Here is a 13,159-nt window from a genome sequence, read left to right as displayed (position 1 = left end):
AAAATCCTTAATCTTGGACAACTGGGACATGCATGATGCTGACCCTTACAGTGACGTCACACATTGCACTCTTCCAGACATCACTGCATAGCAACCTGGTAGGAACCACAAACAAAATACCAGACGAAAATGGCGGTGCAGAGTTCAAAGCAAGACTGCGTCACAAGAGAACAAAAATATGTTAAAACAAAGCCGCAACTAAAAAAAAATAAAATGAGTTCTTTGTCATAACAAAAAAAATTAATTATGAAATGTTCCAGAGAAAGAGGACAGAAAATATCACAAGGGTGGTGTCATGGCATAGCGGCCCTGGTTTCCTTGTACCCTAAACTCCATAATTATCTTAAAGGGCTACCTTCTTTCTTACAAAGTGAATGACTGTGACTCTGGAGTATTGTTATATTAGTAATATTATCTACCACTGTGACCTGGGCTTATAATGAGGTCACCACCACTCTGGCTAAAGAAGGAAGGTCATAAATATATCTGCCCCTACAACACAGGTTGCAGGTCTGACATTGTGGTCAGCAGCATAGGAGCCCGAGGGACTGTACTTTCTCCGGTCCTGTTCAGCCAACATACATCGTACTTCTGATACAACTCAGAGTCCTGCCACGTGCAAAAGTTCCCTGGCAACACTGCTGACGTGCGCTGCATCAGGAGTGGGCAGGAGGAGGAGTATAGGAACCTAATCAAGGACTTTGTTAAATGGTGTGACTCAAACCACCTACACCTGAACACCAACAAAACCAAGGAGCTGGTGGTGGATTTTAGGAGACCCAGGCCTCTCATGGACCCTGTGATCATCAGAGGTGACTGTGCAGAGGGTGCAGACCTATAAATACCTGGGAGTGCAGCTGGATGATGAATTGGATTGGACTGCCAATACTGATGCTCTGTGCAAGAGACGACAGAGCCAACTATACTTCCTTAGAAGACTGGCATCCTTCAGCAACTTCAATAAGATGCTGCAGATGTTCTGATGGTTGTGGCCAGCGCCTTCTTCTACGCAGAGGTGTGCTGGGGAGGTAGCATTAAGAAGAGGGACGCCTCACGCCTGGACAAACTGGTGGAATTCATCATCCAATTTAAGAGGTGCCAAAGTTCTTCCATCTTGGTCCTAGTTTGGACTGAGGAAAAACCCGTTAAGAGTACTGCTATATGATAAATTAAGGAACTGGAAATGTGTCCGAGGGAGTTGTGCCTGGTGTTCCAGGCTCTGAGGCGCCCCCTAGTGGTCACAACCTATACCAGCCCGCAGTTCACAACCCACATGAAAAATAAATCTGGCACAAGTTACCTTCCCATGTCAAAAATAATGTACATCAGAACATAAGAACATTAGAAATTTGAGAAACGAGGAGACCGTTTGGTGAACGAAGCTCGTTTGTTTAGCTAATGGCAGCCAATATCTCATCCAGATTCTTCTTAAAGGTTGTTGAGGTTTCTGCTTCAATTACACGGTTATGTAGTTTGTTCCAGATTCCCACAACCTTTTGCGCTTCAGTCCTAAATGCACTTCCCGTCAATTTCCCAATGGTGTCCTCGAGTATGCGATTCACCATTTAGATGAAGGAATTCTGCTTAATGAACGCCTTTTGAAGACCTGGACTTGTTGCCTATGCTGTCTCCTCTGTTCGAGACTAAACATGTTTAACTCTCTGATCGAGTCCAAGTAGGACATGTTCTTAAGTTTTGGATGCACTTGGTTGGTCTCTTCTGCACAACTTCAACAACTGAAGCTCCAAAACTGTAAAAGATAAGGTTTTATTAAACTTAAAGAAAGAAAGGGGTGACGGAATAAGTTGACTAGATTACAAACGGAAAATCATGCAGTCCTACGAGCCTGTCTGCAAAGGCTGTCACACCATACCGTGATAGTCATATTCAACTTGCATCTCTCTCTCTCTCCAAAACTTGTGGACTCTCACAGGGCCATCTTAACAGCATTATAGGCCCCTGGGCAAAGCAGTGCACTGGGCCCTACCTACACAACCACTCAGCATGTCACAACATACATAGATTAACATGGGGCAACTGCCCAGCGTGCCTATGCATTAAGACGGCCCTGGATTCTCACTCTCCCTGCCAGTGAGTCTTTGTCTACACTCATCTCCTGACGCTAGACTTAATGAGCCATGGTAAAATCTGCAAAGCACACTTTAAAGAAGAGATATGGGAATTTAAAGGAAAAGATGTTTGCTGATGACATTGTGATCTGCAGCGAGAGTAGGTAGCAGGTTGAGGAGACCCTGGAGAGGTGGGGATCTGCTCTAGGTAGGAGAGGAATGAAGGTCAGTAGGACCACCAAGACAGAATACATGTGTGCGAATGAGAGGGAGGTCAGTGGAATGGTGAGGATGCAGGGAGTAGAGTTGGCGAAGGTGGAGGAGTTTAAATACTTGAGATCAACAGTACAGAGTAATGGGGATTGTGGAAGAGAGGTGAAGAAGGGAGTGCAGGTAGGGTGGAATGGGTGGAGAAGAGTGACAGGAGTGATTTGTAACACACGGGTATCAGCAAAAGTGAAAGGGAAGGTCTACAGGATGGTAGTGAGACCAGCTATGTTATATGGGTTGGAGACGGTGGCACTGGCCAGAAAGCAGGAGGCAGAGCTGGAGGTGGCAGAGTTAAAGATGCTAAGATTTGCATTGGGTGTGACGAGGATGGACAGGATTAGGAACGAGGACATTACAGGGTCAGCTCAATTTGGACGGTCTGGTAACAAAGCTAGAGTGGCGAGATTACATTGGTTTGGACATGTGCAGAGGAGACATGATGGGTATATTGGGAGAAGGATGCTAAGGATAGAGCTGCCAGGGAAGAGAAGAAGAGGATGGCCTAAGAGAAGGTTTATGGATGTGGTGAGAGAGGACAAGCAGGTGATGGGTATAAGAGAACAAGATGAAGAAGACAGAAAGATATGGAAGGAGATGATCCACTGTGGCGACCCCTAACGGGAGCAGGCAAAAGAAGAAGAAGAAAGGAAAAGGTATCAGGAGATGAAACGCAGCCTAGGAAACAGGCTAAGGTTAATTTCTGGGAATTCTATAACTCAAGACATCAAAGTCAAAACACAAAACTAAACCGCACAAAATCAAGAACCAGAAAAGAAGCTTGCAAGAAGTTTGAATTAAAAATCCTTAATCTTGGACAACTGGGACATGCATGATGCTGACCCTTACAGTGACGTCACACATTGCACTCTTCCAGACATCACTGCATAGCAACCTGGTAGGAACCACAAACAAAATACCAGACGAAAATGGCGGTGCAGAGTTCAAAGCAAGACTGCGTCACAAGAGAACAAAAATATGTTAAAACAAAGCCGCAACTAAAAAAAAATAAAATGAGTTCTTTGTCATAACAAAAAAAATTAATTATGAAATGTTCCAGAGAAAGAGGACAGAAAATATCACAAGGGTGGTGTCATGGCATAGCGCCCTGGTTTCCTTGTACCCCTAAACTCCATAATTATCTTAAAGGGCTACCTTCTTTCTTACAAAGTGAATGACTGTGACTCTGGAGTATTGTTATATTAGTAATATTATCTACCACTGTGACCTGGGCTTATAATGAGGTCACCACCACTCTGGCTAAAGAAGGAAGGTCATAAATATATCTGCCCCTACAACACAGGTTGCAGGTCTGACATTGTGGTCAGCAGCATAGGAGCGCCGCAGGGGACTGTACTTTCTCCGGTCCTGTTCAGCCAACATACATCGTACTTCTGATACAACTCAGAGTCCTGCCACGTGCAAAAGTTCCCTGGCAACACTGCTGACGTGCGCTGCATCAGGAGTGGGCAGGAGGAGGAGTATAGGAACCTAATCAAGGACTTTGTTAAATGGTGTGACTCAAACCACTTACACCTGAACACCAACAAAACCAAGGAGCTGGTGGTGGATTTTAGGAGACCCAGGCCTCTCATGGACCCTGTGATCATCAGAGGTGACTGTGCAGAGGGTGCAGACCTATAAATACCTGGGAGTGCAGCTGGATGATGAATTGGATTGGACTGCCAATACTGATGCTCTGTGCAAGAGACGACAGAGCCAACTATACTTCCTTAGAAGACTGGCATCCTTCAGCAACTTCAATAAGATGCTGCAGATGTTCTGATGGTTGTGGCCAGCGCCTTCTTCTACGCAGAGGTGTGCTGGGGAGGTAGCATGAAGAAGAGGGACGCCTCACGCCTGGACAAACTGGTGAGGAAGGCAGGCTCTATTGTAGGCATGGAGCTGGACAGTTGGACATCCGTGGCAGAGCGACGGGCGCTGAGCAGACTTCTGTCAATCATGGAGAATCCACTGAACAGGATCATCTCCAGACAGAGGAGCAGCTTCAGCGACAGACTGCTGTCACCATCCTGCTCCACTGACAGACTGAGGAGACCCCACACTATGCGACTCTTCAATTCCACCTGGGGGGGTAAACGTTAACATTACACAAAGTTATTGTCTGTTATACCTTCATTGTTATCACTCTTTAATTTAATATTGTTTTTTATCAGTATGCTGCTGCTGGAGTATGTGAATTTCGCCTTGGGATTAATAAAGTATTTATCTATCTCTATCTAACATATTTTGTGAGGACCAATGGCCAACCTAAGTGAATTTAGAAAATGGACACTAAACCGGCAGCGAGATATTACTAATATTATCAGGCCACCATTTTGTATTTTGTTCTTGATCACAGGTGCCACCATTTTGTTCACATAATTCAGTAATGTCTGTCTTATTAAGTGTTTTAGCTTTCGAGTAGTGTGCTTGTGTATCCCCATTGTCTTCAGACTTTTGTTTCCTCCCCTTTTAAACATCAAGGAAGAAATAAGATTATTAAATTTATGATGTGGGAATTTTAAAGTCTGAAATTTTTTATTATGGGGTCCAAACTTCCACCTCTCCACATGCATTTCATTTCTTTTTTTACTTTTTCCAATAGCATATGACCATTATTCCTAATGATTGTCCCATAAAGATAATAAGAAATATTGATGAGCCACATAACATACAAATGTGAAAATTGATATTAAAATCCATTTCACACGGGATTTCAATCATGAAACTAACTTAAAACAACATTTCTAGGGTTGATGAAGATTTTTGGGAGTAAAAAACTATGACTTCTTAAGCATTCATACCTCTGTGTTTTGTTGTACATCTGTGTACTCAGTAGTAGACGAGTGAAATCGGTTATATTCACAGCACTGTGGAGAAGCCCCATGCGCTTTATAACAATTAATTATACTGCATATTTTCCACACCACTCTTCACATTACTGTGTTTGTCCACAGGTCCTCCCCTTGTACTTACTGTACATAAAAAATCACCCTTTCCTGTTCCTTGATTCATTCAGATGGTCAGAAGTGAATGTACCGAATATTGTTTCTGTTTCCAAATATGATTTCCAAGAGCTATTAAAATTGGAAAAGTGGGCATCACACTACCAGAACAACCAACCACAGCACACATCTTACGGCTCAACAAAATGTCACACATGATATGAGTCCTATGATTTCTTTTTTTTTTTTTTCTTCTTTTTCTACTAGAGAATTTTATTTAAACAATAAATGACAAGGAGACACATGCATAAGTACTGCAGGAAAATGTTTCCAGACAGGGAGTAAACATCCTTCTTCCCAAATCCACGGCACAGATTTCGCTAATCACAAAACAAATTTTGTGTACAGCGAAACATACAAATTCAATTTTAAGCAAGGTCGCTGGCTCAGTACTACTTTAAGTTATGATTTACTCTTCCAGTTTGGATAAACATCATATCACCTTTAACCCCACCAGCATTCGCTACTGTACCCCAGTTTTTAGTCACAAATAAACAGTGCAGAAAGAAGAGGTAGAACCATACACGTCTGTCCAAAAGCCAAGAGGTGAAGTAATGGGGCATTCAGTCCAAGCTAGAAATGAGTTATAAGAAATGAGTTTCTCAACTTTGCAAAGTTGAACTAAAATTTACGGGACCTATTAAAAATTGTTTCTCTTGTCTAGACATAGGAAACTGTGCTTTCTCTTTGAGTGCATTGATTTATATAGCAGCATTAGCAGCAGCAGCACCACCAGCGTTCAGTCAGAAAGCCAAAGAGGTCAGGAGTGCTCCGATTATTTCGGTTCACCTCAGCTCTATGTGGTCTGATTATTTCAGCCCACCTCAACTCTGTCTATGTGGTCTGATTATTTCGGCCCCCCTCAACTCTGTCTATGTGGTCTTATTATTTTAGCCCATCTCAATTCTCTCTATGTGGTCTGATTATTTTAGCCCACTTCAACTCTGTCTATGTGGTATGATTATTTCGGCCCACCTCAACTCTATGTGGTCTGATTATTTAGCCCACCTCAATTCTCTCTATGTGGTCTGATTATTTTAGCCCCCCTCAACTCTGTCTATGTGGTCTGATTATTTTAGCCCACCTCAACTCTGTCTATGTGGCCTTATTATTTTAGCCCACCTCAACTCTTTCTATGCGGTCTGATTATTTCGGCCCACCTCAACTCTTTCTATATGGTCTGATAATTTTAGCCCACCTCAGCTGTCTATGTGGTCCGATTATTTCGGCCCACCTCAATTCTTTCTATGTGGTCTGATTATTTTAGCAAATAACAAATTTAGTATCCTCTGTATTTTGTTTTCACTCATTGTTCAGAGTAACACGCCATGCGTAACTGTATGAAGTTACACTGAACACAATAACCATACCTGTGAAATGTGGCGAAAGTTGTTTGGAAGTTACGTCTCAATGGATTTCCGTACCATGATGTTAGGTCGATGTTTTGTTTGTCGAGTCGAGAGAGGATTGCCGTCCTGATGATTCTGGGAACGGTGTAGCAGTATAGGTGTTTAAAAAATGTGACACCAAGGACATGTTTTAGTAACACTTGGGACATTCTAATATTTTTTTCTGGTGATTCATTGGGCCGTACTTTGGAAAAACCGAGAAGTTTAGTCATTTGAGCTCGAGACAACACTAATCTGAGTGAGATGCTTGGAGGAACGGCAAAAATACCAGAGGAGGGCTGGTGAACTGGTTGGGCGCACTCCTCATTTTGTGACTTTCCTCTTCGTCAATTCATCTTTACGGGTTGCTATCAAGACATTCTGCCGAACTTCAAGTTAACTTAATTTCAAACCCGTTTAAGTGTGAATATCACATTAATTTGCTGACTGACAGTAAAGCAGCATTTTCTAAACTTTTCATTACAAAATGTCATTGTTTCAATGTAAAAATCTTTACAGACAGCATTCATTTATAAAATAACATAAAAACACACATCCACTTCATGGCACACACCCACACAACTATAAACATTTTTACTGAGGAACACCCAAACTGTCAGCACAAGCTCTGAAATAAGACCTGACATGAGGTATGTCACTCTGCCAAGGAAAAAAGAAGTCAATTGTGTCCACACTGGAACTGCTCAGCTCCTCAGAATACCCTGGGCGTGGAAGGTATATATTTGAAAATGACTAATCCACATTTGTGTAAATTCAACTGCAATTAGTAAAAACAAAGTTATTTTGTTCTTTTGTTTTGTTTTGTTTTTAGAAATCCAGTCATCATGGTTTTTGAAGCAAAAAATCAATGTCTCAGAAATAAAACCAAAAAGAAGAGGGGACAGAGGATGACACATCCCTGCCGATATCCTAGGAAAATCCAGTGTCACACCATCTCTTCAACACTGCATCCGGGAAGGCAGAAGAAAAGAGAGAAAGGAAAAACGAGTTAGAAAAGGCAAAAGCAGTTCAAAGAATGGTGTATAGTAACAAAGTTAGTAGTGACTAAAATTGTACCATAATGTCTCTCAAGTTTAAAGCTCAGTGGCCACCTAGGACATGTGATCCTGGACAACAACATGGATATCTCTCTGTTATAATAAAACAAAATCCTGGGATGAGGCGAAACTTTTTAGCCTGGGATGAGGCAATGGGATGAGACTAGACTTTTTAGCCTGGGATGAGACGAGACTTTTTAGCCTGGGATGAGACGAGACTTTTTAGCCTGGAATGAGGTGAAACTTTTTAGCCTGGGATGAGACGAGACTTTTTAGCCTGGAATGAGGTGAAACTTTTTAGCCTGGGATGAGGTGAAACTTTTTAGCCTGGGATAAGACAAGACTTTTTCAGAGAGATACTTTCAAGTCCCGCGAGATGAGATTTGGTGCCAAGAGATTTAACCACACCTGGGGCTGGAAATAAAAGACAAAGAGTAGATGACAAAGTCAAACGTCATAAACAGGTTCAAAAACGTTGGCGTGATACACATGCAGAGCAGGTTAGAGATAACGAAAGTACTAAAATTCAAAAGTCTTTAAAAAACTATAGTAAAGATCGCATTAGTGCAAACAAACGGAAATTATTACTCGGTGAAATAACGGAACAGCGAAAAGAGATCGAATATATTGTTTGGATTAAATCTTTAAGTCAGAGACTTGTAGATCATCTAATTCGTGTTGCCATCAGGGCAGCATTTCTCAACCTTTAGGTATTTGCGACCCGAGTTTTTATAACTTAATCGCGCCCCCTTAACGTTTTTTTGAAAGCCTAATAAAATGTATTCCTATATTTTTTGCTGCTGATACACCGCTAAAAGTTTTATTATACCTACTTAACTTTTATCGACATTTATCTAACTCTATATTTATTTTTCTAATATCAGAATGTAGTTTAAGTTAATTTGTTTTGGTTTCAATAGATGTATTTTTCATATTTTCGATTGTTTTCTTTTTTTTACATCTTTGCGCCCCCTTTTTTGTTACTTCACGCCCCCCGCAGGTTGAGAACTGCTGCATCAGGGAAAAGTAGTGTTTGTTCCCAATGAAGAAGCCCATCCACGAGAATTAACTGATTTGTTGTTTGGTGAAAGTGAAATCCACAAACGCGAGCGGTAGAGACGCGAAGGTGCTGGCGCGTGGTGTAGTCAGGGAGGTTGGCGAGCAAAGCGAGCAGGGGGCAAAGCCCCCTAGTTAAAATTAAGAGAAAGAAAGAGAGAAAGAGCTGACCTTCATCAGCACATTTCATACTGAACTCTGGAGTTGAGGAGGATGCTCAGAATGGACATTTCTACCGTATCACGTTTCTTCTTCTCATTTGTTCGCTGTGACCAACAGACAGAGCAACTGTCTCATCACCGGTGAGCCCAGAGAGGCTTACTTATTATACCTGATAAATGAGCATGTGTACGCCAGTATTTATCAAGAACAGTAATTAATACAATCTGGATGAGAACAGACCATTCAGTCTAACAAAGTGCACCAGTGCTATCCACTTAAATCTTCTAAAATAACATCAGGTCAAGTTTTAAAAGCCCCTAAAGTCCTACTGTCTATCACACTACTCGGTAGCTTAGTCTGTGGTTCTCTGTGTAAAGAAAAACGTCCTAATGTTTGTGCAAAATTTACCCTTAACAAGTTTCCAACTGTGTCCCCGTGTTGTTGATGAACTCATTTTATAATAACCGTCTCGATTCACTGGACTAATTCCCTTCATAATTTTAAACACTTCAGTCAGGTCTCCTTTAAATCTTCTTTTGCTTAAACTGTAAAGGCTCAGCTCTTTTACTCTCCCCTCATAACTCAACATGATGGTTTTGTCCACACCACGTGATTTCAGAAATGTTTACCTGCAGTATGCCACAAGTGTGTGCTTTTGATATTTTGAATTTCCTTATTTCAATACACCAATCTGAAATCTGTTTATGATCAGAAAAAAATTAATAATTTAATGCCAGATCATCCCAATCAACATAGAGGGTTTCAAATTGCTGGAAATGTGAACGTCCAAAAACTAATCTTGTGTTTACACACAGCAGAGAATGAAGTGGCCAAGCAGAAAGCAGATCTAGCTCTAGCTCTAAATGATGTCATGCTTTGGCTATACTGTCAATTTTTTTTTTAAATTTTATTCATCATTTCTGGTAAATATGCAAAGCACAAATCTCACTCAGAAACCCGATACAAACTCCAGGGTGTTTTATTTTATACTTCACTGTAAATAGCTGACAGTCGATCTGATTGAAAATACATTTTAAGGCCAACACTGAAGGCCGCCTTACGTTTAAAGGTTATGGCGGCTCACTTAAAATGAGGGGAAATCTTCACACAGGTTGGGCTTTAAATGCTTGTGGACAAATTACATTTGATTTTGGGCCAGCGCATGGGGTGAGATGATAAGTCGATCACTTCAGGCAGCACTTCGGTCAAGGCGGCATTACAACATTTACAAAATAATGCAAAACATCAGAGTTTATAATAAAAAGCCCTAAGAATTACATATACATCCGGTTCCTTATTTATATACAGTACTAGATTCATAATCTAATATATATTTCATTTTCAGATTTTCAAATTTCTAATTTACAGTTTGCATACCTTCGCCACACTGCGAGCTACCAAAAATGTAAACAGTGCATCCGTATTTTGAAATGACGTCGATATTGGTGTGTGCTTTGATTTTCGCAGTTTGCATTGCTTATACAGTACAATGATTTTGAGATTTTGTAAATAATTTGCTAATTACTAGAATGCTATTAAGGTGCCAGTCACATGTAAAATGTCTGTGAAATGCCTCTTAAGTTGGCAAGTCGGGTGTGCTTAGTTAAGAAGGGCACGACAGAGACTGAAAGTGCCAAGGTAGAGTAAAGAGCAGGATGAGCCCGAGTCAATTTCACAATTTCAAAATATTTTTGGAGGGTGAAGATGATAATGTCTATTGTGTGTGCTTTATGAAAGAAAACATAACTTTATTTTTATCCAAAAAAAAAGTCAAACAAATTCAGAGCGCCAGTAGGGAAGCTCTGGGAACCAAGTTACCCGAACTATTATCTAACATTTCAGTAATCATTTATTGCTCTGATGCTAATCTTTCTGATCATAAAATAGGTCATTACGATATTAAATGACGAGAACATTTCATAATTAATTACAGAGTTACTGTATTTGAGGGTTCCTCTAGTGGCCTCTTTCTCTTGCACAATTTGGCTCAAAAACTAATCAGCACATCGTCATCTCACAACAGGCACAAGTTTCGATTCTGGTATTTTTCCCTCCAGCCGTTTTAGCTCTAGAAACTATGACACACAGACCCATCATCAAGATTTCAATGTTTTTGTATCAGGGGACCTTAAAATGTTGAGATCCATCAAAAATAAGAGATCGAAATTTTTGACAAATCTAAAGCTTTTGCTTCTCTCCCATAGATGATAGGTTATAGTGGGAGAGGGTGCAAAGCAAAAATGGAATAATAAAATATATCTCTGTATATTGTAAGTGTCAGAGTGGATGGACAGGCATCCCAGCCAGGTTGGTTGCTGGTACTTACTCGGTCGGGAGGCCATAATGGAAAGGACAGAGGGAGGCTGCTTTCCTGGTCCAAGTGTTCCCCTTGTACACAGGATGGCAGCATCTCTCTGACCAAACTCCTATTTGTAACCCTGCAGGGCATATTGGGAGCTGTAGTCCAGAGAGGCTGAAAAAAGTACTTCTGGGTCTGGCATAAAACTCATTTACACCAGGGAGTCAGAGTCGGTAGGCAGTGCATGACACTCGTGGAGGAGTGGTGGAAGGAGATGGAAGAGGACTAATTGTGCGTTATTTCTTGTGCTGGAATGATTGAACCTCGTTAAGAAATTATTATATACTAAAGTTCCTTTTATTTTATGTGAAATTGTGTTTGGTGGGGTGGTGTCTGGTTTATGGGGTTCTGGTGGATCCCCTGGTGGTTACTATAAATCTACTCTCTATATATAAAATCCTAAGCCTATTTTATGTGACCTTTTTAATATCACGTTTTTTGTCAACTTTAACGTGATGTTGTTAGATTTTCAGATTCTTATTCCGTTTTTAAATTATAAACTAAAAAATATCAAGAACTCACGTCCCGCGAGACAAGACTTTGTGCTAAGAGATTTAACCATGCCTGCGGCCGGAAATAAAAGACAAAGAGTAGGACAGCTGCTGTACAGGATTTTAAATGTTTGAAGCACCGTGTGAGATGCAGATCACACAGCAAGGGCAGCAGCAGCAAGCCAGAAGCTGATCGAGCAAAGAGGAGTTAAAAAGTGAGCAGGAGGGAATCCACTAGTACACATATAAAATATATTATATATATATATATATATATATATATATATATATATATATATATATATATATATATATATATATATATATATACACACATATGTATATCCACATACACACACAGGATATATATATCATCATTATCACTGATTTAACTGCCATTACTTTCCTTATCATCTGACACCAACACCAAGCATGTCTTCTTCTGAGCAAAACTGAATAATAAAAGCATCGTATTTCTGCAACACTTAAGAAATATAATGTCCAAGTCAGTGTACACAAAATATGTTATTGACTACAAGTCACTTCCGGCTCATCATGTAAGTACATTAGCTCACTGCCTGGTATAGAAGTGGCTCAAAGAAAGGACCACACAGCGCTGCAGAGAGTTGTGTGCTCAGCTGAGTGTATCATGGCGATTTCACTATCATCCCTACAGGACCAATTTACATAAAAGGTGCTCTACAAAGGTAGCCCCGATCACGAAGGACACGTCTCACCCTTTCTACAGCCTGTTAAAATGGCTAAGACCTGACCGGTGCCTGTGTTGCCTCAAAGCAAGATGAGAAAGACTGAGAAAGAGCTTCATTTCCCAGGCGATGAAAACAGCAAATGGTCATCTTGTCAGGCATTCTTTAGAACTGTCAAAATAATCCATCTTTTTTATGTATAACTGTTTTTATTATTTAATGGTTATTTTACAGCTATTATACCCTATTGTTTATATGGGTTATGCAATTACTTATGCATTTTTAATGGGCACCTTTTAATATTTCATATTTATTTTTAATGCTGTCACTCATGCATGTCTTGAGGATCACCATCCAAGCTCTTCCTTGGTATGTGATTCTACCCCTGGGCGAAGAGAGGGTGCCAGGGAGGTCTACTGACCCTGCCCCTTCCGGTTCTGGAGCTTCAAAAGGATGACTGCCTGAAAGGAAGCTCATTTATCGCAGAGACCATAGATATAGAATTACTAGACGCCGCATGACCAGCAGCATCGTACGTCAACGTCGCTGCCATATTGCGAGTGGCACTGCTGTGGAGTGAAGGAATAGATAAGA

At 40.7% G+C, this 13,159-nt stretch overlaps 1 protein-coding gene across 2 annotated transcripts in view; it reads right to left on the bottom strand.

Annotated features, from left to right (window-relative positions):
• Positions 1-4,546: 4,546 nt before the first annotated feature.
• The window catches only part of slco4a1 (solute carrier organic anion transporter family, member 4A1), a 210,557-nt gene continuing 201,944 nt past the window's right edge, over positions 4,547-13,159 (bottom strand). Inside the window, exons 13-14 of one of the 2 annotated variants that reach the window (XR_005635447.1) lie at positions 6,353-7,697; positions 4,547-6,243 (exon numbers count right to left, since the gene is read on the bottom strand). Coding sequence is in view for 1 of the 2 variants with exons in the window: in XM_039767849.1 (XP_039623783.1) it covers positions 7,692-7,697 (6 nt within the window). In the remaining variant the exon portion in view is untranslated. Of the gene's footprint in view, positions 7,698-13,159 lie in introns of both variants that reach the window. The other variant, XM_039767849.1, reaches the window with a different exon arrangement.

Source organism: Polypterus senegalus, chromosome 10, assembly GCF_016835505.1.
Source record: "Polypterus senegalus isolate Bchr_013 chromosome 10, ASM1683550v1, whole genome shotgun sequence".
In the NCBI taxonomy this organism is placed as follows: domain Eukaryota; kingdom Metazoa; phylum Chordata; class Cladistia; order Polypteriformes; family Polypteridae; genus Polypterus; species Polypterus senegalus.
Note: the sequence above shows the minus strand (reverse complement) of the source record. Positions and strands in the feature narration are given on the sequence as shown.